Source organism: Puma concolor, chromosome B3 (assembly GCF_028749965.1).
Source record: "Puma concolor isolate L17-30 chromosome B3, mPumCon1.1.hap2, whole genome shotgun sequence".
NCBI classification, from domain to species: Eukaryota; Metazoa; Chordata; class Mammalia; order Carnivora; family Felidae; genus Puma; species Puma concolor.
In genome coordinates this window covers 13,657,197-13,684,399 of record NC_141672.1, presented here as the reverse complement: position 1 = coordinate 13,684,399, position 27,203 = coordinate 13,657,197, and the positions used below count along the sequence as shown (strand labels likewise).

At 37.3% G+C, this 27,203-nt stretch overlaps 1 protein-coding gene and 1 long non-coding RNA gene across 3 annotated transcripts in view; one reads left to right on the top strand and one right to left on the bottom strand.

Annotated features, from left to right (window-relative positions):
• Positions 1-2,821: 2,821 nt before the first annotated feature.
• Positions 2,822-27,203, bottom strand: part of PPP4R3A (protein phosphatase 4 regulatory subunit 3A) — a 38,724-nt gene continuing 14,342 nt past the window's right edge. The window contains exons 3-15 of one of the 2 annotated variants that reach the window (XM_086708993.1): positions 26,525-26,623; positions 22,453-23,070; positions 18,527-18,604; positions 18,329-18,445; positions 17,740-17,895; positions 15,797-15,928; positions 15,593-15,695; positions 13,757-13,915; positions 8,380-8,549; positions 7,107-7,249; positions 6,337-6,527; positions 5,730-5,956; positions 2,822-4,710 (exon numbers count right to left, since the gene is read on the bottom strand). In XM_086708993.1, coding sequence (XP_086565119.1) covers positions 4,600-4,710; positions 5,730-5,956; positions 6,337-6,527; positions 7,107-7,249; positions 8,380-8,549; positions 13,757-13,915; positions 15,593-15,695; positions 15,797-15,928; positions 17,740-17,895; positions 18,329-18,445; positions 18,527-18,604; positions 22,453-23,070; positions 26,525-26,623 — 2,304 coding nt within the window. In that variant the 3' untranslated portion in view covers positions 2,822-4,599. The remainder of the gene's footprint in view (positions 4,711-5,729; positions 5,957-6,336; positions 6,528-7,106; positions 7,250-8,379; positions 8,550-13,756; positions 13,916-15,592; positions 15,696-15,796; positions 15,929-17,739; positions 17,896-18,328; positions 18,446-18,526; positions 18,605-22,452; positions 23,071-26,524; positions 26,624-27,203) is intronic. The other variant, XM_025918875.2, reaches the window with a different exon arrangement.
• LOC147579755 (uncharacterized) lies at positions 6,523-10,641 on the top strand. The gene is made up of 2 exons (XR_015252070.1): positions 6,523-6,786; positions 6,918-10,641. It is a non-coding gene; the product is annotated as an uncharacterized LOC147579755 (long non-coding RNA).

Sequence of the window (27,203 nt, the reverse complement as noted above, 5' to 3'; positions counted from 1 at the left end):
TCCTGTAGAAAGATATTTGGTGATAAAATTCAGTGCTGCAATTTTTGATCACATTTTTCAGGCTCTTTATCTAAAATGAATTATTCTTTAAGAAATAAAGAAAAGGAATCCCTTTCATCAAGTTACTGAGAAGTATCAGTTGATCAATCCTACATAGGAAATCTATCTGCCTGACCTATGTGCCGTCTACCTACCATCTGTGTTCTAATAGCTGCACAAGAGAGAATCGCATAAATCTGGGGCCCGCCTTCTAGGATCTCATGTTCCAGGAAATATGCCAAGATGTAAAAGTTTAATAGAATGAGGCTTAATAAACACTCCATCCCAATAGGCAAGTGTTGTTTGGAGTTGGTAGCTCATGGCTTGGTCCAGTGATAAAAGGCAGGGGTCTGTACTTACAGGCAAAGATCTATGATCGAAAGACCAGTAAGAGAGAGAATGAGTTAAAGGTGCTGGAGCCAGGGATGAACAGACCAGGAAAGCCTAAACAGAATTTTAGGAGTTGCTGAAATAACTCAATATAGGGTAATTCTGTGAACTTGAGATAGCCCTTTGTTGGTATTTCTAACCTGAGGCAGGACAGGAGACAGGACAGAGGTCTCGAGTCTTCCCCTTATATCCACAGAGTGGGAATCTCATGGTCAAGGAGTCAAACTCTTAACTACGTAAGGGCATCAGCCAAAAGACTTCCCCAGTGTGTATAATCTGTGTGCACCTTACTCCATCTTTCATTCACCCAGTAAACATTTTGGAGAGCCATCTGTGGGCTGGGTATCTTGCCAGGTACTATGGAAACAAAGTTGAAGAGGATATAACCCCTTCCTCAAGGAAGGCGTAGTGTCAGGGGCGCACTTCCCAAGGTTGAAAGATGAATGTAAGTTTATCAGCAGGCAAGGCAAGAAGAGCATTCAAAGGGGCACATGACAGATTAGGCAGTCTTGTAGGGCACAGCATGATTGGACAGGGACATTAGCATGCCCTGGCTGGAGCTTGGGAAGATGAGCACCCAAGACGGGGCAGTAGAGAATCCCAGCATTTAAGGGATAAACAAGGGAGCTATCAAAGGAAGAGAGCATCTGCTACTGTCCACGGTCTTCTCCATACCTTGGCCTCTATTAACACCACGTGCTTAAAGATTTGACCGAAGTGTCAAGAAACATAAGGATGGGGGCGGGGGGTGCTTGGGTGGCTCCGTCAGTTAAGTGTCCGACTCTGGATTTCGGCTAAGGTCATGTCATGGTTCGTGAGATCGAGCCTGGCGTGGGGCTCTGCACTGACAATGCGGAGCCTGCTTGGGATTCTCTCTCTGCCCCTCTCGCTCTCTCTCAAAATAAACTTTAAAAAATATACGTAAGGATGGAACAAGGGTCCACTCCAAATTTGTAGGTAGAATGTGACTTACACTAGAGCAGTGTCTTTGGAAGAGTAGGAATAGAATTTAAATCAAAACCCATTCAGCATCATGTTGGAGAAATCCATGTTCCCTACGAGTCGATGGAAGAACTTACCTAGGACAGCAAAAAGGTCAAGTAAACTTGTCTCCAACCAGAGCTATTTTAAGGACCAAGACATCTGACTCCACTAGACATTTATCTGAAGAGAGGCGCTCTACAGTTTCCTTTCAGAATTATTCTCAGGAGCCAAGATGAAAGGCAGAGAAAGGAATCAAACTGGCTTACTAGTTTATACTGGGTATCACAATATACTATTTCCCCATTTCCCCATGTTCTCTGAGTGTCCCAGTATAACAGCAGACAATAATCCAGCCCATACAAATTTGTTTTTATAATCCTCTTGCTCAAAATGGATATTATGGCAGAAAAAGTTAATATAACCTTGTATATAAGAATTTTGAAGGTCCTAAATTTTCCTCCAGAAGTGATTTTGACCGTGCTGTTTAAACAGTTATGATAAATACCAAAACTCTGTTGAGAAACGGAAAAGTTTTCCACTTAAAGAGATCTTCTAATATCAACCGCTTGCTATTCTAATCTTGGTAACTTTACAAAGACTACTGCTTAAGGACAAAAGTAGGAGGAATGTGTCCCCTGTTCCATGGTTCTCTCCTTCATTTCCAAATTCACAAAAACTGACTTCCAGAGAAAATCATGTGCAAGATTTGAGTATAGTCAGGGAAAAAACTATCAGGCTTCAATTCTATTTAAAAAAAAAAAAAAAAAAAAAAAAAAAGCCAGGGTGGCATTTCTGGACCAGACAGGATATCAAGGTGTTTCATGCAGGTAATTGTGTTTTTCAGAAGTTGTTGGGAAATCACACCACAGAAATGCAATTTTTGTTTTTCATTTTAAGCACTGCAAAATGAGCAAAAGAGCCAGTAGGTATCATTAAAATGGAAAATAAGGATTTCTAACTTCACACCATTATATTTACATCTGTTTTCAAGACCGTATCTATTCAACAGTACAGGCTTTTGAGTCAGGTGGACCTGTCAATTCAAATGTTGTCCTTCTAGCAATTTATTGCTAAGTTTCTCTCTGCAAAGTGACCAGCTGTTTTAGAACTAATTTCTATTATAGCAGTTGGTGTCAGTTTTCTGCTTCAGTACCTGTAATTGCTAATAACTGAGAAAATGCAACTATCCATCAATGAGGGGGTATCTCTTACCTGTTAAGGGCCAATAGTTAATTTAACTACTGGACCAGAATTTATGAAAGCATGGGGTGCTCCTCCCCTCTACTCAGGAGCTGTGAGAACACCAAGACAAGTTGTGTTCCAGGAGCCCAACGAGCAGTGAGTTTAAACTGTACGGTTAAGGCACAAACATGGGACTTGCTAGGTAACAAAGGAAGACGTAATATAATTAAACTTAAGATCTTTCTTCGCTTTATTGATAAGGTAACTTGATTAACTTTATTAATAGCCAGAACTGGAGTCTCAGAAGTATCTCTAGACTGTAGTGAAATACACTTAAATGCTTATAGTTAATTATGCACCCAAAATTTGTTTAAAAAAACAGCCAACAATAAAACTTGTTTCATGACTGTAACAAGTTATCACTTCCTGGTCTTCTTTCCAACTATTAAATATAACCTTGTTTTTGGTACCACATGTTAGAATTTACTGAGGACTAAGCAAAAGAGTAGAAGCACACAGTGCTTGTTAGATTAACTCAGTTAAAAATGATACTTAAAATAGTATCATTTCCTGGATATGGATTTTTATTCACATTTGTAAACCCATTCTTAAGTTCTAAAAGCTTATTAAAAAAAAAAAGTGAGGGTATGTGATGTCAAGGTATGTTTTCACTTCCTTAAAAGAATTTTAACACCTACGACAATAAAAGGAACCTATTTAAAAATACTGTTGCACTAAGGTGATAGCTGATGGTCCTTTGGCCACGTATTTATTTAGGGACCACCACTTACAACTCCAGCTGGTATTCCAAAGGGAGTAGTTAAAAAAAAAAAAGAAAAGAAACATACAACTAATACAATTTCTCTTACTCTTCACTTTTTTTATTATTCAAAAGTCAAATATGTTATTTTTAAATCATCCAGCCTCAATTTAGATTTAATGTACCGTCATTTTCCCAAGATATGAAATTTCAGAATCTCTTTGGAATACTAATTTCACGTTTCTAGGTTTAACAAAATGGTTGAAATTTTAAATTCCACTCTATTTCCCTGAATTCTCAAGACAGTTGCTGATGTAAATTTTAATATAAAATATTTAGTCACAAAATAGTATTGCTTTTGTATGCACATAGTTGTAAGATTACTTTGTTTTTGTCAATAAAAACTATACCATCTTTCATAAAACTCTAAACAAATTAAGAACTGTGATGTAGAACAAAAATTACACATGGTAAAACAGGTACCAGCACAACGTTAGGTTATATTACATCAAAAAAAGTTTTAATGGTCCCAAATATATATACTCAACAACTAAGCATACACTCGGGGGAGAAAAAAATCAAAAACAAAATGAAACCAAAAAATTATGACACAAATGACCACATCTAGAATTCCACTCAATCTTTAATCAAGTAGGGACAAATCCCCACTTTAAAAAAAAAAAAAAATCTGCAGTTTGAAGGGCAAAGGGAACAGATAAAAAAGAGGAAACTTTATATTCGCCCCTCCCCCAAAGAGGTTTTCCAAACCTGTTGTAGCTTGACTAAAATGCTCAGAATGTATGATTTTAAAGGCAGGTCTCTTTATACAAAGAAACTGCTGGCATTCTTAACTAGTGAAGAATCAGGGCACAAGAGCCTATTCTTCTGAGTCTCAAACGTGGTCCGAGAAAGCATATTCTGATTGTAGCAACTGACCAGTCAATCCAGAGTTCCACTTACAAAACCCCTGCCCTGTTGGCTTTTTGTTTCCATTTCCTTCCCTGAGAAAAGGGCAATGTGTGGTCCAAGCTGGAGAGCTCAAAGGCTTAAGTCTTTCCCCTAAATGTATAATATCCCCTCCTCCTGCTCCATTGAATTGGCACTTGATGAGCAGAAGTCAAGTGTGGGAGGCTGATCTGGATCAGTCATTCACAAGAGACCACTGCTTTGTTATGGATTTTGTAGGGGGGAGGGGTAGAGAACCAGTTTTCTCAACAGGTACTGATCAGAGGCAGTTGCCATTATTAGGACTCAAACTTTGCTTTCTTTGACAACAGTAGCGTGTCTTCCTTGTCTTCATCCTCATCATCGTCTTCATCATCATCAGGATAATCTACCAGACCCACGAGGCCTCCCTGTTCAGAAATAAGGTTTATTTTTTTTTTAAACTACATTTCCAGCACATATTTTAAGTCTAGATAAAGGATACAGATTCCCCCCTCCCAATATACTGTGTGGTTACGCGAGATTAGATGCAACTGAAATTCACTGTATTTTCCGTAATAAAATTTTTAGTCTATAATCCTAACAAATCACCCAGGAGATGGAATCAGTAATTACTGAATTGAAAAAATGTTTTAAAATTTAATAGTGCATTAACAAACTACAGAAGATCAACAGACCAGGAGGGCAGACCATTAGAAGTTAGGAAAGGGAGTCTGCCTTTCCTTCCAGCTTCCTTTTAGACCCGTGCCTTCGCCAGAAACCACTGCAGCTCTATTTAGGAGGCTGTGGAAGAAGTCCCACTGCTCTGTGGTCCCTTCACTTCAGCATCTCTCAAATTCACTTCTTAGCCCTTAGGGGTCTCGTGCAATTGTCAAAGAAAAAACAACTGTGGGTGGGGCACTGTATTCCCGATTTAGATCAACGAATTCCAAATGCCCAGTCTGCTAGTCCTGGGCAGCATAAGGTGACCCAGGGAATAGGTTTTTATCCTAAGATTATGTCTTGTCCACATTTTTGGTGTTAAAATTTTGATCCTTTCTTATATGAAAAGAGATGATGGTTAATTCTTTTTTATATTGGGAATGTCCAGGTATTTATTTTTCTTCCACACAAGTCTTTATCTGGGTGTTAATTGGGAAAGTTGATAAAGAATAACTTTAAAATTTTGTGTATGTTTTGAAACAAATCTGAACCGGAGTTCTAAAACGCAAACCACCAAAATAATTTATTCAGACTTTGGTATTGGTCATAAAAAACTTTCAGAAATTGCTCAAGTTCTGCATACATTCAGGTAGTAGTGGGAGGATTATTCATTCCCTCTAGTTCAGAAAGGTTTGATCAGTTCCAAAAGACAGTACCCAAAGGAAATCTCAGTCACAGTTACTGTTGAACCAGATTAAATGAGAAAGGCCTGGAAGTCAAAATGTACCTTGGTAGTAATAGCTGCCGTCTGAGATGTACTTTTAGGGACAGATCCAGGAGAGCCTGGAGATCCTGGGGATCCCGGGGATCCCGGCGAACCAGGCAGATTTGCTGCAGGTGACTGGCTGGTGAGATTAGTTTTTGTTCCACTAGAGAGGGAAAGCTTGAAACTTGGGCTCTGCCGACCAGAAAGATTCGTTTTCAGAAGCACCTCTTTTTCCTCACTTTCTTTTACTAAAAATAAGAATATTGTCAATAGTTGTCACCCATACTTGTCTTTTTTTAATCCCCCCAAATGAGGTGGCACTAAACACAATTTCCTAGCTTACTCCTTTGCTGGGGGAAAACACATGTTCAACACGCTACTGAGAAGGGATGAAACCTTCCTTCTGTATCCAGTGTTTCCACCCTTCCCGAAATAATCTAGTTCTCCTAAGTCAAGTCAAATTAAGAAAATTTAGTCCATGCTTTCACCCCCAGCCATTAAGTCACATTCTGTAAAGCAACTAAGTCTTTGAAATCTAGGTCACGACACAAAGTAGATACTCGTTTTCTCAAGAAAGAAAGAAACCAGGGTGGGAAAGCTGTCATTTTTGCCCAGCTTTTCAACATACATTTCTTCCTTTCCATGAATTTACTTATTGGATCCATAATATCATCATCGTTTTTAGTTTTGTCAGATGGAGACACGACAGCTTCACCATCTTCCATGTCATCCTCATCAGTGTTAAACCACATCTCCTCTTCGTCTTCTAGTGTTCTGGCGTCTCTTCGATACCTGTGATTCCTCAAAATGGACCGCATGCTAGGAGTAAAGAGAAGAAAGTAAACCGACTCCTCCACAGACTCCTTTAGACAGTCTTCAAAGTGGTGCTTCGAATTAGACCGTCTTAACAGAGCAAGGAGAGAACAGATTTATACACAGGCTAATGAAGAACCAGACTCTACCCAACCAGATTTTTCATATATGATTGAAAAAGTCCACCATCTCTAGTATTATGGATCAGTTATTAAACTTGTTAACATCAGGAATTAATCCTAATTCATGGATTTTAAAATCTACCGTAAGTATGTGAATTCAGGCATTTAGAAAAATATACGAGATTTCTTAAGTAACTGGTAACAAAGTAATTCAAAGCAAATCAATGAAGCCCCACTGCCACATAAGTGTTGGGTTTTCTTTTTCACTATCTAGTCTGATAAATGCCTAAAGAAGAGTCCAAGACCAAGCCAATATCCACCTACACCTTCAGGACAACATTCGCGTTGGCCATTGCAGAAAACTACAACTCCTGCTTATCCCATCCCTCCCTCCCCCAGCCAGGCCAGAAAGAGGCACCACCGTCAAACTTGAATGAATAGATTAAAAAATGTAGTAATTTACCTGTCAAGTTTGGGATTATCTTGCCTTTCTCTTTGTTGTTCAAATCTCAGTTTTAATCCTTTAAATGTCTGTACATAATCTACGTCTTCCAGCGCTTTCCAGTAATTTTCAATTACATGAGCAGTTAATGATTTTATATCTTCCTACAGAAAAGAATTATAATGAAAACATACAATAGGAAAATGTTACTTTTGCTGAGAGGAGGCTTAATTGTAGAGAATTCAATAACCTGCCCCAAACAGATGAACTTCATAAAATTTTAAGCCAGTCTTAATCAAATTCTGAAAATGGGCATAATTGGCTATGCTACGTACCAAAGTGTCTCTGATTTTTGGTGTATCTCAGAATTAACGGGTCTTCCCCAAGTAAATGCCCAGGTCCCACCCCAGATGATTCTTAAATTTAAGTAAGTGTGGGGTGGGATCAGCACATCACAGAAAAGTGCTAGAGACAGATGGTGGTGATGGTTGCGCAACAGTGTGAGAGCACTTAATGCCGATGAATTGTACACTTTTTAAAAAGGCAAATTTTGGGGGTTTCTGAGCAGCTCAGTTGGTCAAGCACCTGACTTGGTTTCAACTCAGGTCATGAGCTGCACCCATGCTCAAATATTTTTTTTAAAAAGGCAAATTCACATTATGTATGTTTCACCATAATTTTAAAGCATGTCACAGATAATTCTAACACACTGAGAACCACTAGCCTACTCTATTACTAAAGATTCAGAAGTCTGTAATGAAATTATTCTTTAAATTTTTTTTAACGTTTATTTTTGAGAAACAAACAGAGCACGAGTGGATGAGGGGCAGAGAGGGAGGGAAACACAGAATCCGAAGCAGGCTCCCAGGCTCTGAGCTGTCAGCACAGAATCCGACGTGGGGCTCAAACCCACAAACTGTGAGATCATGACCTGAGCTGACGTCGGCACTTAACCAACTGAGACACCCAGGCACCCCTGAAATTGTTCTTTGAAAGTATATAGGGAAAAGTCACAATTCAGAAGCCCTCAAAGTTTTGATGTGGTTTTTGTTAATTCTACTTTCTTAAAATGATTACCATGACAGTGTTAAATCAGTCGTCAAACTATCCTGTAAAGGATTCACAGCTGCTGAGAGACTGTATTACTTTGAACTGAATCCCTTACAAGCTTCTGGTTACATGGGTTTTCTTTTTAAAATTTTCTCCAAGTATAATCTCAAGCCACAATATCAGTAATGCATATTCAGTATTCTCAATTAAAACCAAAATTCTAACTGGAAAATACAGAACCTACCACTCTAATAAATTCAAACATCTCTATAATGGCAGAGTTCATCAGATTGTAGCGGGATCCGTTGTTGAGAAACGCTTTGACAACTGGTTCGAACAAAAAACTTTTCATTATGTAGCGGTTGTAAAACTCATCTTTTAATCCAATAATCTTTCTCTTAAAACGAAGAGCACCTGAAACACAGAGGCATCGTTGTTCAAATTATATACCCCACTTCCATATTTTAGATTAAAAAAAAAACAAAACAAAAAAACCTGTGTAATAAATAATTCTTCGTGCAGTGTTAGGTTACCGCTTCCAGAAGTATGTACCTAAGGAACAGGGATCACAAAAGGGTTACCAGAAAAATGTATTCTGGAAATAGTGTATGTCATGATAGAACACAAGTCTCAGAGAGTGGAAATATTCTGGAGCCTACTAATGACCAAAATGTACTTCACATCTAAAATAAGAGCTAAAACAGGGCTGACAAATGAATTAAGCTTTATACTAAAGATGAGAAAATTCTAAATATGTCCTTCTACAGTCACCTTGAAAACAACAGAAAAACCATTGTTTTATTAGGGCAATCCACGTATAATTTGATATTCATTATTTTTGGACACTCTTACTATTCTGCATCAGAGTTCTGGGTTTACGATGGCTGATCTGTCAATGTGTCAGGAGCACTACTATAAACCCACAAAACTCTGCATGACCCGTAACTTGCCTTCCCATAATTTTGAAATAAATTTAGAGAATGTTGCTTTTAAAACGTGGTCCTCTAGGCTTATTGCAGCGAGTATGCTTTTTAACTTTTTTTCCTAATTTTCCTTTTTACAATTAATTAGGCTTTAACTTACAGATTAAAAGGTATATTTACATCTTGAGGTATGGGGAGTTAAAGTCACCATTCATCAAGATCCAAATATACTCAGACAGCTAGACAAACCCTCTTTACCTAAATGGAGTTTATCAGTAAGTTAATGCCCCAGTTATTGTAAACAGTTCAAAAAAGCATACTCACTTCATGCAGTCACATCGTCTTCGGTTGGCAAGATTAATTATTGTGTTTGTATTTTGGTTTCTTTGGAGATCATGGAAGTGGCTCGTTAAATTGCCAATTTGTTATTAATCAAGTCCTTCATGAGCAGGTAGCCAGGCAACCATGCTGACACGGTTTCTGGGTGGGAAGGCAGAGGAGTAAAGCAGCTCAATTTTTCTTTAGTTGGCAGAAAAGAGGTCCACAAGTGAATGCCCATTTAGGTACAAGCTGGTTATAAACTGCCTTAACAATGCAACTTATTGAAGAGTGTCTCTTTCTAAAGTGACACTCTGGGCAGGGAATTTCAAAATAATGTATAGAAGAGTAATTGCATTTTTTTTCAACTACTGAATTATTTTCAAATACAAAAGTATGGTGAAATTAAGACATTTTAAACAGTAAGAGGCACCTGTGTGTTAAGTCAAGCCTAATAAGGATTTATTTTCCCAAAACAGTGATTTTAGAGTTTGGTTTTTTTGTGATGTCACTTGACAAAGGAACTTAGTGAGGCAGTTCCATCTGTCAGAATAAAAAACAATCCATTGGAGCTCAGGCCAGATGTTCAGTTTTTAGTAATTAAGGCACGAGCTATTGTTTCAAGAATCAGTACTCTGAACTCTGCAGGCTTTGTGGAGACTTGTGTCCTACCATAACACACACTAGCTGCACCCTGTGGTCTGCGTGCGGTTCCTAATTGGTAAGAAACTCCCTTCCTAGAATTCACTAAGACCGAGGCGTGCAGTGGGACCACTATTTCCTCAAGAGCAGTTCTGTCCAGAAACTGCTGGTGTAGATGGAAGATGGTTCTACTGGTCTTTGCTTTGTTCCTCCTTTCCATTTGCCCTCATTTATTTATATCCAGAAGTGGGTCACGTCCACTCAAAGTCTTCCCCAAAAGCAAACCTGCATCAAGAGTATCCAACCACTACTTGCTGTTGAATAAAGGTTGCTTTCAAAAATTTACCAGTGAGTTCTATCAAGTCAAGTTGCTCAGAGTAAATTAGAGAAAGCTTCTGGGAGAGGCCACAGCAGCATAACTGGAGGACTTTCGATGTAAAGTGCACTCTGCTTCCATGCTTCCCTCTAAACTTTATCAACATTCCAGGAATCTCTGGTGCTTCGTTTCAATCATCTCTAAAGTCATTCCTCTTTACCTCACACAACGGGAGATTTCGTGTCACAAGTTGAGACTTCTTGCCTCATATGTAACTAATGATGGCCAAATAAAGCATCTACAGTAACATTTTTATTTCATTCCTTTTATAGATGTCCACATCTTTAACAAAAAAACTAGACATGAACCCTGAAAAACCAAGGAAATAAGACGGATAAAACTGCTCTATGTATATATCTAACCTATAAAGGCGTACATTGTGAAAGGACTGCTGGTCTCCCCTACAGAACCAATTTGTTGGCTTTAGGATAAAAGCCTTCTAATAAGCAGCGGATATTTAAAAAAAAAAAAAAAAAAAAGGCAAGTTCGGTGAAGTTCCCAACTTGTTTACATTTAACCACTCATTCGTTACCTGCTGTCCTTATAATCTGGCGTCTAAATTCACTTATAATGAACACTGTACCTAACGTTTTCTTTCAATGTGATGTTAGCAGACTGAAAATGTTCTACATCTCCTCAAATTTATACTTCGTTCTTTAAGAAATCCTCGATCAAAAACTCCTACTCTATACTCTACAGCCAGTCCTAGAGTGCTTATTCCTTATGACTGGCATCCTCTTCCAGAAACTACTCATGTTCTCAATCTGGGAAGACAGCCACACGGAGAATAATTTGAGAGTGAGTTAGGTTTAATGCTAACTCCGTTCGGAAAATGCGAAGAATAAAGCATAACTAAGGTTTTCCTACAATATAAACCTTCCCTGAATGAAATCTCTTCATCGTTCTCATTAAATTTTGAGACCTTTTCTTGATGATACTGCAAGCAAAATAATGAGATCAAGAACTGCGAACCAAAAGCCTTTTTTATCCCTCTCCTGCCACTCTCCCACTGGACTCGTGTTCTACCTACACCAAACCATTAACATGTCACACTTTCCCCACATCTGCACATTAGCTGTGTATTCAACCAAGCATGTCACATTCTCCCATGACCAATACAACCCAGTTTACCTCTTTTGCAAAATTTTCCTGATCTGACTCATTCGTGGAGAATAAATTCTTTCCACTATGCTTCCAAACACACCTCAATATAGTACTTAGGGCATTGTATTTTGATTTTTACAGGACTATCTCCTAATGAACTCTGATCCCTTTGACAGCTGAGTCCAGGTCTTAATCATCTTCATTTTCTTTGTACCAGGTATTTAGCATACTTCAAGTCTAAGATGCCACTGATTACAAGAAACTTTTTCTACTCTAAGAAAACCAAACCAACCAAACTATCATTCACAACAACATGCCATTAATTTTAAGACTCACCTTGATCTCACAGATGATAAATGTCTAAAATGCAGAGCTTAGTACTGACAAAATAGGATAGTAGGTACTTGATACATTTATTGAAATAAATGATCAACATACTCATTTATTTAGTTTTTCCATTCTGTCCTAAACTGCCTTTCCCCGCACTTGAACAAAACCTTCTATTTTAACACGAAAGAAGTGTTCATTATGAATTCGCTCTCAATTCAGTCAGGGGGCTCTCACTTTTGCTGTGGTTGGTATAGAAGGAAAGTGAATGAGTTTAAAAAGCCCTTCTTTTGCAAATGCTGAGCTCATGGATAGTACATTAGTAAGGCAGGACTGAGATAATGCATTTGTTTTTTTTGTTGTCCCATTTATTTTTTTGTTGTTCTTAGCAGTCTAGATTAATGCCACACATGCTCCGAGTTACTTTTGGCTGAAAAAGTTTACCAAGGGTAGCATCAAAGTTTCTGGACAATCAACAGAAACTAATTTTACTAAATATCTGAAAGTTGGAAAATGAAAATATACTGACTACGTGTAGTCTCAGTCCATACTGCTGTGTGTACATTGGCCCGAAAAACTAAGTCAACTAGCGGTTACCCTGATAAAAATGTTTAATGTTTTTAGAAGGAAATCTACTTCTACTTACTACTTTAAAGATAAAATATTGTAGAGCAAATCAACATCAGACACATCCTTATAAAAATAATGTTCTTATAATGTTAAGGATATTTAAAAAATCCATTAAGTAAAAAAACTGTAAAAGAAGTTAAAAAAAATAGCAAAAAATGGATATACATGTATATACATATATTCAGGCCTTCAATTAGTGAATGACTGTGATGCCTTTAAACAATGACAAAACAACCAAACTTACCCATAAAAACCAAAAGACAAATTACCAGCAGATATTTTATCGAGCCTCTAAGGTACCCCCACATTGGTCTGTCAACTTACCAAAGGCTGGCTGCTACATGATCAAGTACATTCTCAAATAACCTATTTGCAATTCTGAAACATGTTTTATTTCAACAAATAGGGCCTTAACACAGTTAAGTTTTGAAAAACGTGTACAACTAAGAACAATCCATGTGTTGCTCTAAGAGAGCTGACAAACTTTTCCCATAAAGGTTTACAAGTCCACATTTTAGGCTTTATTAAGCCACATCCGTATGGCATCTGTAGCGTTTTTTTTTTTTTTTAACAACCCTTTAAAAAACATGAAAACCACTTTTTAGCTTGTAAGTTGTGCAAAAATAGACCACAGCCTGGATCTGGTCACCTCTGAAGTCTGCCCCTCTTGCTCTGAATTGTCAGAGGTAATAAAATGTTATACTGTCCGGCACTGGTTGTTGTATGTAAAGTGATGAATCACGGTATATACACTGTATGTTAGCTAATCTGACAATAAATTATATGTTCAAAAAAATGTTATATTGTCAAATAGAAATAAACACGAGAAAAAAGTATTTGTGCAGTCAATGAATGGACCATCTACAGACATTTGTGCTGGGCATTTTGTAACTCGGAATGTGTTTTAGGAAGTCAGTGCTGTTAGCTATAAATTTCCAAATTACAAAAATATTCTTCATGATTTAGTGTGAGGCCCAGGAACGCCTAATTTATAATTAGTAATGCAGTCCTAAAAAAGTTACGGAGGTAAAATGATCTAAGGTGCCATTTTAATAATGGAATACTTTAATATTAATTTTGTAGATGCACACCAACCCCTTTGCTTATATAACTGAGAAATATGCAAATGAGGAAAATCATCTCAAAATGTGGTGAAATTATATAATCAGTGTAGTTTCCTGTTAGAATGTAGGTCTCTTGACCTGAAATCCATGACCTTTTCTTAGGCAGTTAAGACCCAAAGGTACCAACAACATGGTAATATATCAATAATAAATAATTCTACCAGAAGTAACACTTACATAATGCCAAGAAAGCATGCTTTGAGGCCATAAGAACTAGCACTCTCCGGAGGATGTCCTTATTAATAATGTAGTTCTTTATGTGGTAGGTATGGTGCTCCACACAAAATGTTAACAACTCCAGTACAAGTGCCAACAACTGGGCAGTCTGAAAATCATCTAAAAACAAAACACAATTATATTTAATGACTAATATTCTTTTCCTTTCCAAATGTAAGTATCTAAATTCCAATCAAGTAAAATCCTATCAATCCAAAATTGTATTTTTTATATGTTTATTTACTTGGCGCGGGGGGGGGGTGGGGGGGTGGATAGAGAATCCCAAGCAGGCTTCCAGCTGTCAGCGCAGAACTCAACACGGGGCTTGACCTCACAAACCGCTGAGATTGTGATCTGAGTTGAAATCAAGTCAGATGCTTAACCAACTGAGCCACCCAGGTGCCCCAACCCCAAATTTCAAGTTAAGGAAAAGGGAACAAACAATGGATTCCTATCCTACCATGTGCCAAGAACTGTGCTTTACATTTTCTTCAGCAACTGTAAGAGGAATTTGTTTCACAAAACCCAAGTATGAACAGCAAGGCAGAGATGAGACATGAATCTATTAGATCTGCTTTATTCCAAGGTGCAAGAATGCTCTACCGTGTCTTAACACATCCCTCATAAGATGGACAGTACACATGGCACAGGAGGGCTTGAAAGATACCATCTGGTCTTTGGTGGAATTATTCTCTCTGCTCCTATGATTCCACTATGTTTTGTGGCTCCTTTATTACACAGGATGAATCCACACTGAGTTATAATCATTGGCTTATCTTTCTTCCTCACCAGGCAGAAAGCTTCTGGAAGTATTTTACTTACTTTTTTCATTTCCCCCATTTAGCCCCTAAAGATTATATATAGCACAGTGCCTTCCACACAACAGGTTTTTAATAAATGTTTAAAGAACTAAATAAATGTGTTTGGAAAAAAGCCTTAAGCTTTACCTAGTACAAATAAAGTAGACAGAAAAATGAATTATCATGGTTCCCAGACTTAATCCTAGAGTCACAAAAAACTAAATTTAATATTTATTTTGTAAGTGGTATGTAAGTTATATTGTAGTGATAATTCATCGAGAACAAAATCATCTTCTCGAAACATCAATAAAGGATTTCCCTTGAACATCCTAAAACTACTCTCTGGGGGCACCTGGGTGGCTCAGTCAGTTGAGTGTCTGACTTTGGCTCAGGTCATGATCTCACAGCTTGTGGGTTCGAGCCTCGCGTCGGGCTCTGTGCTGACAGCTCACAGCCTAGAGCCTGCTTCCAATTCTGTGTCTCCCTGTCTCTCTGCCCCTCCCCTGCTCAATGCTCTGTCTCTCTCTCACAAATAAACAAACATTAAAAAAAAAAATTAAAAAAACCTACTCTCTGAAATACACACACGCAAGCTAAAGGAATGAAATGCAGAAATAATGAGTCATCAGTATATGAATAATCCCCAATGGAAAGAAAGAATTTAATAGTGAGCACAGCCTTGCTCTGCACATCTGGAGTGCAAATAACAAAATTACTTTTTTCATAATTACTTCCTTCTATTTTTTTAACCTATGTAAATAAAAATAAAAAAATATGAATATTGCCTTAAAAACTTTTAAAATTCTGAAAGCAACAATTATCTCCTATTACATTTTATTGTCTTCAATTACAGCACTTTTAAAGAAATTTTACCTTGAGCACCTTTTTTGAAAATGTATCCAAATGGCTTGAACTTTTAAAGACTATTACTCTACATCAACTCTGAATTTCAGAATTCAAAAACAAAGAACTTCACTACCAACCTGCATTATCTTACCTTTGCTGGGTTTGTCTTCTGTTGTATTTGCCAGTAAAGGAGCAGTGAGGACATGCATACAGTGCTTATAAAAGAAACCCAGAAACTCAGTCTTCTCTGTTTTCTAAGGAATCAAAAACACTTCCATGAACTTTAACGGCATTGGTTCCTACCAGCAATAAACAATATACTAGTATGAAAACGAGAAAAATGCCTGTGGCTTACATTGGCAGTAGCTAACATGTTCTCTGGGTCAACTAAAGTTCGAAGCAGGCCCATAAGTTGGACTGCTCCTCCAAGTTCAGGGTCTGTATCACAAATCATATGTTCTATAATGAGGTTGATGAGCAAAATATCCTGGTGAGAAAAGTACATACAATAAGGATCACTTACTATGAGTGAGACTGTAAAAGCACACACTATGACACGTTACAGCATTATACTAGCTGCCTTGTTAACTGCAAACAAAAGAAATGACTAACTTCTTTAACAGGATATATGGCAGTGTTTCCCTCAAGCACACTACAGGCACATTTACACTAAGTAGTACAGAAAAGAAAGTTTCTTTCTCTCTGATCTTTAAATCCCTTTGATTAAGGCAAACACAAAGTTCATTTGGTGCCAGTAGAGCTTTGTACTTCTTGATAACAAAATTTCCCTTCTGAAGAAAGCTAATGGGCTTTCAGTTTCATAGTAAGAATATTTAGCTAGAATTTACAGCATTGTTCTATTTTCACTGCATTTCTATAGATTCTTTCTACTTATGGCAAATGATATCTGTATGTGTTCTCCATTTATGGAAATGATACAAAATTTCCATTAAAAGTAAATTTAGTTGGCACCTAAATGTGTAAAGTTAGAAAAAATAAGATTATGGTATTTAGACAGCATAGAGAACAAATGTATTATAATGATTCCCAATGTCAATGAAAACTGATTGCTAGTTTTCCTGAAGCTCTATGACTGCAGTTCTAGCCCAAGGAGTAAAATAAAAACAGAGAGGGATTCAGTGAGGAAATCTCTGCTCTTGCCTGTATATTCAGCAGTAGGATGGACATAAAGATCGAAATTGGGAATTAAGAGGCCTACTGCATGAAAGTGACATACTAAATTAATGTATGTGCAACTAGTGAGTTTCAGGGACAACAAGAATAGCCTTTATTTTTAATAATACAGGTATCTTGGTTTTCTGGATAGGACTACTTATTAAAGAAAAATGTGACATAACATTTAACAGTCCAAACTGGTACTTTTCTACACTTACCCTGGTACTACGATTAAAAAACAAACAAACAAAAAGACCAACCCTTAAATACAGAAAATTACTAGGCATTCCACTTCATTCTGACATTTTATTTAAGACTTTTTAAAAAAGTAAAATCTATTTTCTCAATTTGAAAAAATGCAAGAATTCTGCATAGATTTTTTTTTTCCTAAATGCCTCCCTCCCCTTTCAAGATGCAGTTGAGGGCAAAACATATTAGTTTATTTTTAGAAGTCACTTCTAAAATTTTATGGGAGCAGGAAGAAAAAAAATTCAGAATCATTGGATCAAATATGTAAGAATAAAACAGAAGAGCACACACATTTGGGGCTGCTGCATACGCCATATAGCACACTCCAGGAGCACGCTTCACACTACGGATTCTCTCACTTTAAAATTGACGTGTGTGTGTGTGTGTGTGTGTGTGTGTGTGTATGAGAGAGCAAGTAAACAAGGCCACAGCTCGTTCCCTAATGGTCAGGCAGTAAAGAAAGTACCCTAAATACTTTTCCAAGGGACTGTGCTTCCTTTCTTCACTCCTGGTGTTTTTGAGAATCTATCCCTAACAAAGCCAATGTTTTCCTAGGGAAGTTACTTATAATTCCACATACAGAAGAACAATTTATTGATTAATGATTCAAATAAGATAGCATATCAAGTTAATGACAGAATTAAGAAATGTGATCTCAAAAATTTAAAAAGAAACTTAAGGTGAGCATTAACAAATAATTGCTGTAAGACACAATTTCTAAACTAAGGAGCCAATTTAGGGGAAGAAAAAGCCATGTGTATTATGGCTACACTTTTCCCAAATATTAGCTATTTGAATCTTTAAAAATGAATAATAAATACAGTTACAGCTCCCCATGTACAAATACTTACTGTTAGTGCAAATAATATTTACCTTGTTGGTTATTTTTTGCTCTGTTAACTTCTTACTTACATCATCATTCTGTTGTGCCTCCTGCATGACAAACTCTCGTACCATGGATGGATTATATTCAACCAAGTATGAGAATATATCAGTAGCAGCACTTCGCACCTGTGTATCATCCATGCCCTGCAGATAAAAAGCACTTATTTCTCCTGGAATTATAAAAATATGGAACTTACAGCTACGTAAACCCAAAACCTAACAAATTATAAGAAAACAATGCAGTAAGAAAGAGGTCAAGGTAATGTGGCACGTAGAACCTGTTCTGTGGATAAAGTTATACTTTCTTTTATTCCTGTTTACTTTTCTTCTGTCACATTTCAATGGGCTGCAAATTTAACAATTTATTATTAAAAATATGGAAAATTCCTGGGTATTCTTTCAATAAGGTTTAAGGACTCTTCTCTAACACTAGAATTTCATAGTTTTTACTGTATGTAATAATACACAGCTAATATTAAACCTTGGCTATAACCAAATAATTGCATGTAACAAAAATATATTATCTTTGTGGATTAAAAATATAATGGAAATTAAATACAAACAGAAACAAACTTACAAGGATGACTTCTAAAGCTGGTAATATGCCCATGTTTGACAAAGTCTTGAAAAAAGCATCTCTGTTTTGAGGTTGAAGCGTTTGGGAAAATGCACAAAATTCTTTTAAAAAGTTAACCTAAAAGAAGGAAAAGGACAAGTGAATATAAAAGATCTGTTGTTTTAGTTTTGTGCCTTTCATAAGTATCAAATTTCTTACCAATTCCTGTCTCTTTTCCTCATCTGTTGCTTCATCTGTTAGTTGTGCAAACAAATCTGTCAGAAATTTTTCATCTTCCTGTTAAATCAAAGGACAAATTTATGCTAATGGTAAGAGTATATTAAAACATAATTTTCAGATACTATAGAAGGTACAAACTCAATAACTGGAAAAAGGAAAGATGGTATTGGTAATGGTACTCTTTAAAGAGGAAAAACCAAACTATTAAAGGAGAAACTGGGGATTTAAAAAGGAAAATTATTCTTTATATTTGGGCAAGGCTTTAATTTCCTAAGCCTATTTAAGGGCCACCATGTGCATATTTTTAGGCTTTGTGGACCATATGGTCCCTGCCACAATCATTTAACTCTGTTGTTATAGTAAGAAACAGCCATAAACAATATGTAAATGAGCGTGGCTGTGTTCAAATAAAACTTGACTTATAAAAAAGGATATGGGCTATAGTTCGCAACCCCCTCATTTACATAGGATTTTAAAACCTTACCTTTAGAAGGTAAGGTTCTACAACCTCTCAAATGAAGGTAAAAATTAAGAAAAGCTTCCTTTGGGGTGCCTGGGTGGTTCACGTGGTTGAGCATTCCATCTTCATTCAGCTCATGATCCTATGGTCTGTGGGTTCAAGCCCATGTCGGCTCTCTGCTGTCAGCACAGAGACCACTTCAGATCCTATCCCTCCCTCTTTGCCCCTCCCCTGCTCACACTCCCATGCTCGCTCCTCTCTCAAAAATAAAACATTTTAAAAATGTATTTTAAAAACAAAATTTTTTTAAAGCTTTATTTATTTTTGTGAGAGAGACAGTGTTGTGAGCAGGGGAAAAACAGTGAGAGAGAGGGAGACACAATATCCGAAGCAGGCTCCAGGCTCTGAGCTGTCAGCACAGAGCCTGATGCAGGGCTCGAACCCACAAACCACGAGATCATGACCTGAGCCGAAGCTGGATGCTTAACCGACTGAGCCACCCAGGCGCCCCTCCATCACTATTTTTCACTAAGATTTTATTATACTTTGGGGCACTGGGGTGGCTCAGTTAAGCGTCCAATTCTTGGTTTCACCTCAGGTCATGATCTCATGGTTTGTGGGTTTGAGCCCCACATTGGGCTCCATAGCTAGCAGCACAGAGCCTGCTTGGGATTCTCTCTTTATCTCTACCCCTCATGCTGTCTCTGTCTCCCTCAAAATAAACTTAGAATATCTATATTGATATAAAAATTTTTGTTATACTTTAATTCCATACTACCTCAGCTAGTGTTAGATTCAACCACTACTTCAGCCCTACAGACAGGCCTAAGTTAAAAATATATACTTGGTACGTATGTATAGATATATGCATATGTGTGTATGTAATCTCCCACTAGATCATAAACTCCATAGTCTCTGTTGTACGTGCTCAGGAAACATCTTCCGTGATATTAAATTGGTTAATCCTACCTTTACTTTTTCTAAAATATACAAACAGACCATACCTCAAGTGGCACCCAAATTCAAGACACATCCCAGATATAACATATCCCATCAAGTGGAAATCAAATGATTGAAAAAGATTCTCTGAATTGCTCTATTTGGGGATACAGAAGTTCAGAGAATAAGAATGTTTAAAAAAAAAAAAATGTTTAATATGGGGTGCCTGGGTGGCTCAGTTGGTTGAGCGTCCGACTTTGGCTCAGGTCAGGATCTCGCAGTTTGTGAGTTCGAGCCCTGCGTCGGGGCTCCGTGCTGACAGCTCAGAGCCTGGAGCCCGTTTCGGATTCTGTGTCTCCCTCTCTCTGCCCCTTCCCCGCTCATGCTCTCTCAAAAATGAATAAATGTTAAAAAAAAAAATTTTTTTTTAAATATTTAATAATGTTACACAGAGCAGTTAAGAGTAAGGGGAGAGTATGATTGTGTACATAAGGTGGGTAGAACCTGGTTTAAATTATATCTCAATCATCCCTTTTCAAAATTTATAAAATTCTTTCCTTCGTACCAGCACTTTGGATCTAAGTGGCCCCGCATCATGAGAAACAAAACTACAGCACTGGCAGCCAAGATTTTGCAAAGCATACTGTAGGGAAACAGACTCAATAACTTCAAATTACTCATACTTCATGAGTAAAACTGGCATCTCACAGGTATGAAGACCAAGAAAACACAGAAGTGACAAATCCCTGCATAACAAAATGAGAATCACATGGAGCTAAAGGAAAAGACCAGAAGCACTCAGGACTATCAAGGAAACCAGAACAGAGGCTCCAGTAAAAACTAGATGCTTATCAAAGAACAAATAGAAATTGGTACTGGAACCTTCTCTCTGTTCTTTATCAATCACAATACACGGTACAGAGATTACTATTGTCCTTCACTGTATTGACTGTATTATTTGTTTAAATGTCTCTCTTAAAAAGAATGGAGAACAAGTCAAATCAGTCAACATGAACTGGAATTATTCCCAGCTCCAGGACAGCATTGTTGGTAAAATGACTTTTCTATTTGGGGCGCCTGGGTGGCTCAGTCGGTTAAGCGTCCAACTTTGGCTCAGGTCATGATCTCACAGTTTGTGAGTTCGAGCCCCGCATCGGATTCTGTGCGGACAGTTCAGAGCCTAGAGCCTAAACTTTGGATTCTGTCTCCTTCTCTCTCTGCCCCTCCCCACTTGTGCTCTGTCTCTCAAAAATAAATAAAAATGGAAAAAAAAAAAAAAAGACTTTTTTATTTGAACTTATAGTTTTGTTTCTTTAAGGTGACAAAGGCAAGAACCCTGAAAATACATCAATATTCTAAAAAGGAACAACCATAAAAATTAAACTCACTACTTTATTCATAACATGTCCTATCAAGCAGCTCTTACCGACATTTATTTGCCTCCTTTAACAAAACCAGGTTTCAATTATTTGTAGATCTGAGGTAAAGTCTTATATCTTTCAAGTCATATCATCTGTCTGTTATTCTTACAATATCATGGGCATCAAAGAAACAAAAAACATGGCACGTGCACAAATCATAGAACTTTGCGCGTAGCGCAAAGATTTATCTCGGTTAGACTAGACTAATTCCTACACTATAGGATAATATCCTGAGAAGTTTTTGGACCTTGAAGGTGTTACAAATGTGGATTGCTGGCTAGCTCTCATAGATTTTGATTTCTGTGCTTTGTGCAGAATCCAGGAAACATTACACCCTAGGCAATTCTGATACAAGCACCCCTAAAACACCAGACCTGAGAGACTGGGGATACTGTAAAAAGAAAATTTGGGGTTTAATAAGGCAAATATTAATAGATACTTTAAAATAATGCTCAAAAGGCTTACATCACGTTCATGCATGATCTTTTATCGTCACATGACTTTACAGGGTAGATACTAATATCACCATCCTTCCGATCAGGAAACCGAAGCTTCAGGAGGTTAAGAAAGTTGCCCAAGTCACATAGCTATTAAGTGACAGGTGGAGCTGTAACTCATATCCACATCCAACTTCCCCCTACTCGTCTAATAAAGAAGCATGCATGCCCTTTGCTAAGGAGACGCGCAACTATAATTTGCCAACATCTGTATTCCCTTGACCCTAAAAACTGGGTCCCTTTATATATAATTACCTGGCAGCATTACCAATTCTACAGAACTTATATTCTTCAGTTAATTCTACATTCAACCATTTCATTAAGACCATTCCCTTAACTTCTTCAAGCTAGACTTCTTTATCACATTTACCTTCCCTGACGTAAACATAACACCCCTCTGGTCCCACAGTATTAAATATTATAGTCTCTTCTAATAACACCAACATACATACCTTCAGACAAAAATCAAAACTCAATTTAGGTATTTACAAGGAACAATAAATTACTTCTGCTAAATCAATTAACAGTTTAAACGGTATCAATCAAGAAGTATCTCTGTAAGTAGGAAAATAAAATGATCTAACTCACCTGTAACATACCAACAATTTCTACCTTATTGAAAAAGATAAAGGAGTGAAGTGTTGATAACATATTTTCTTCAAAGACTGAAGGGGTAGGTAGAACCATATCTTGGATGTACTGAACTCTGTATGTCTGATGAATTTTTTGTTTCAGCTCAGGATCAGATATGGGAATCACTTCCTTAAACTTGGCTGTTTTTGTTAGAAATTCCCTGTGTTTTCGTGGTTGTGATAAAGCAGGATCATATTCTAAGCATCCAATGACGTCCATTATACATTCCTCAGAAAACATAACTTCGAAAAGAGCAGTTCGATTCAAGAGGAAGATGCCTTTGATAATTTCATACAAGTGGTGCAGTCCTTCAATATTTTCCAAATCCTCACACACATGAAAAAGCTCTAAGAGCTTTTTAATATAACCCTCATTTTCCAGTGCTAGTGCAAGTTTTTCACGACGCAGGGGGGAAGGTAAAGATGATGCCACAAGTTCTGCAATTTCCTCAAGGCGACTTAATTCACAAGATGGCAATTCTAAACCCGGTGATGACATATCATCAAAACGCTCCTCTTCAGATTCATCTACGAGATCCTGAGTGATATCCACTGAAGGGTCCTTTCCTTGAACCTATTAAATAAGATTTACGATGGCTGTCATAGAATATAATCAAGCAAATCTAAATGATATTCTTAGATGAATACAAGAGATGTTTTAAGAATCCTAGCACTGTGTGCCAGGAGAGCCACCAAAGTTTAAGTAAAATTCAAATAAATATCAAACATCATAATGTTGTGATCACAGAAAACATGTAATTAATTATAAGCTACAAGGAAAATTTTAATATCAATTCCTGAAAGCAAGGGCCAATGACATGTGCAAACTGGCTTTGGACCAAAGTGGGTCAGTGATATGCTATGAGTGCAGGTTGGTGGCCCCAAAATATCAGTTAAGAAAAACTATGGGAAACAAGCATATTTACACAAAAGTGAAACTATTTATAAAAAGCAACTGTAACATACACGTAGTAGAGCACAGTAAAGAAGAGTCCCCAAGATTATCTACTAAAAGTAACCAAACCATGGAAGTTTTCCTTTCTATTCACCCAAATCTATAGGTTTCATGATCCCTTCCAAGAAGCCCGAAAAGTGTTGTAAGCCCCAACTTAATGTCAATATATGGGCTCTCAGGGTTCACAATTAAATACATTTTAAGGTAAAAGGATATTTTTACCAAAGGGCATAGACTTATTTTGAAATAAAATAAGTTTTGCTATCTTAGCCCTATAATTTGAGACACTGTCATAAATTTAGCAGCCCAACAGGCCAAGTTGAATGATAAAGGCATGGAAAACTTAGACCTTATATGAAACGGCCAAGAAACTGAAATTGCTTAGCACGGTTAAGAGAGACTGTTAATGGATACTGGAAGGGGAGAAGGCCTGGAATAGGTCTTGAAATTATGCTCCAAGTTGATATCATTTTGACCTTAACCCAGTGGGCAACAACCACTGAAAGGCAACTAGGCACATTCACGGATTGTACCAGCCATAGTCTCAAGTTGGCTTTGGATTTGTTAACTACATAAACTCTCAATACAGCTTTAGATTCCTGATACTCAGGCTATGCCTTTACCTATAGAAATACAGTAGCATTGGATTAAAAAACCAAATGTAAAGGGACAAAAACCCTTACTGTAATGACAATGCTATCTTGAGTTTATCTGCAAATATGAAGGGAATCAAAAAGGCCCATGGTTAGGATCTTCTTGGAATCTGATCTACTCAGGGAATCAAGGTAGAATTGTAATGATTTGACAAATACGTTTCAGTCTTACTTTCGGAGAAGAAGTAATGAAGAATGAAAACAGAAGAAAGGGAGAATAAGCTACAAGTCTTCCTTAAGAGAAAGGATAAGTCTTAGAAATGAAATGAAATGAAATGAAATGAAATGAAATGAAATGAAATGAAAAATGAAATGAAAATGAGAATGTGGAGGCCATGAAAAGTGTAAGGAAGAAGAGATATATACAAACCTAGTATCTACTATCAAGGAGGATACTAGAAAATGGGGGAGACTTTTTGCTGTTTCTAGATCAAGAAACGAGCAGAGTTCAAGAGTAAGAAAAACATGCTAAGATCTCAAAAAAGCAAAAGGTAATGCATTCCTTAGAGCTAGGATCTAGAAATTAAGAAGTACAGACAGGATCATGAAAGACTGTGACTGAGAAACAACAATTTGAATCTAAAGTATGCACAAGTTGAAGGGGAAGATCAGAAAATCATAAAATAGCCAGTGGGTCCTAGGAAAGTTACTAGAGACAAAGAATACAAATACTACTACCTATGGCCCAAGTGTAAATGAAGAATTACAGCCTAAGGATACATATAGTGAGGATGTGACAATTTATTAAAGGCAATTTATTAAATTTATGAAAGCCTGTCATGACAGCAACACATGGAGTCCCAGGCGTGAGTATTGGCCCTAATAGACTGTGTCCAGGGTGAGCTTGTTCAACTCAGAAAAGTGAAGGAGAACAAGGTCTGTCTGAGCAATGGGTGCCCTTAGTATACCGAGCTCTTCAATCTCCTCTCTCTATGGGAGAGCTACTACACACAGGACAAAATCTGGAGGCAAGTGCTATGAAAACAAACATATGGGAAAGAAAGCAAAGAACAAGAATGAAGAAAAAGGAATTCAGATATAAATGTCAGTCTTTCACACATTAGCAAAAAGGGACAGTTTGTTGGTCACGTTAATATGTGAAGAACACAGCTGAATAGGCGATCAAGCAGAAATAAATTCTGCAAATAAGGAAACACTGTGCCTCAAGGACACTGCAGTTTTATTAAAGCGATGGCTCTCAAACTTCAGGGGGCATTGAGAATCACCTAAAACAGGAACTGACAAATGATAGCCAAACATGGCCCACCACCAATTTTTGTAAATAAATCTTATTATCAGAGAACCACGCTCGTTAGGTATGCATCACGTGTGGCTACTTTCATTTTACAACAGGAGAGTTGAATGGCTGTTAAACTGCATGGCCAACAAGGCCTGAAATATTTACTATCCCGCCCTTTACAGAGAAAAATGTGACCTGGAAGGCTTGTTCAAATGTAATTCAAATACAATTACTAGGACCTACTCACAGAACTTCCGATTCAGTAGGTCTCAGGGTGGGGGGTCTCAGAATTTGCATTTCTATCTGTTCTCAGGTCATGCTGCTGGTCTGACGACCACACTTTGAGAACCAATAAATTAAAGAACCTGCTAAAGATTATTCTCCAATTAAAATAAATGTGGAGACTGAGAAACTGTCCTTAGGATGCAATCGTTTAAATGAGTCTATAACAAGAGCCAGTGGCTTTAGCATATAATAAATGCAAAACAGAGTGCATGACAAATGCATACCCGACAAGACGGTGGAGATCATGTGACCAGAGGTACCAGAGTCACTAGGAAATTCCAGAATCAACTGAGAACACGCAAGATGAGGTGGAACAGATAGTCAAGAACTACTAGAAGTTACTGAACAAAGTGAGATCAGATTGGCATTTTTAAAAAGATCCTTCTAGCTGTGGTATGGATTTGCGACCACCAGTCAGGGTGAAAGCAATAAACAAGGCAAGAAATGACAGTGGCTTAGTAAATTGTGATTAGCAGTGAAAATAAAGTGAACGAATTTAAAATTTGTAATTGAAGGACTGAATGGATGTTAAGTGATGAAGGAAGGATAAATATGACCCACAAGTTTCTGGTTTCAGCAACTGGATGGCATTTACTGAGATGAGGGAAATGGGAGAATGAACAGATTCAGATGAGATTATGTTCGGTTCTGAACTATTAAATGAGACACTAGTGAACACTCATGGAGGAGCTCTCAAAGAGCTGGATATGAAAGTGTGGAGTTCAGCACAGATTGAGGTAGATAAATTGCACTTGCCTGTAAATCAAGCTTTTCACAGACAACAGTGAATTTAAGAAATATGAAATGCTATTTAAAATCTTGGGCATTAGCTAAAAGCGCAGCAAAAAACAATATACTCAGAGAGCATGTTAACTTTCTAGTTTCCTAAAATTACCTGACATATTTTCTCCCAAATTTCATCACATCCAGCTTTTTCTTGAAAGCTAAGGGCCAAGTCATAATTTTCTGCTTCAGACCACACAATCAAAGTATCCTTGAGAGAAAAAAAAAAGTCTGGTTAGTATCAATTATCACAAACTACTTTAAAGTATAAGGCTTAAATAAACAAAGCAACAAGGAAATGCGTGTGAACAGTACTCAGCAACATCCATACTGGTAATTGCCAAGCCTCTGTATACCTGCCTATAAAATGAAAACAATGTTTTCCTTAAGGAGAAGTTAACAAATAAATAAAAAGTACTACAAAGCGACCAATCTAAATGTACTAAAAGATACATACCTAAACACTGTATCAATCCTTTGCCTGCACACTAGTTACATTTTATGCTCTAGTCACAATGCCCAGACAGGAAGCCTGAGCATTCATTAATTAGGGCACGTTAGGAGGATGGGATTAATAAAATTCCTTCTCTCATCTCTCTGTTGTCAACATTGGATGTTCTTTACCTGGGGCACCTGAAGCCCATGAAATTACTGGCTAAATCTGTAATATGTGAGCACTTATCTGGGCAGAAAGTTTTTTAACCTTCACCGAAGTGCTGTAGTTCAAAAAGCAAGATGCTCCTACCACCCACAACTCCTTTGCTCCTACTTGGACAGGCTTTTATTTAATG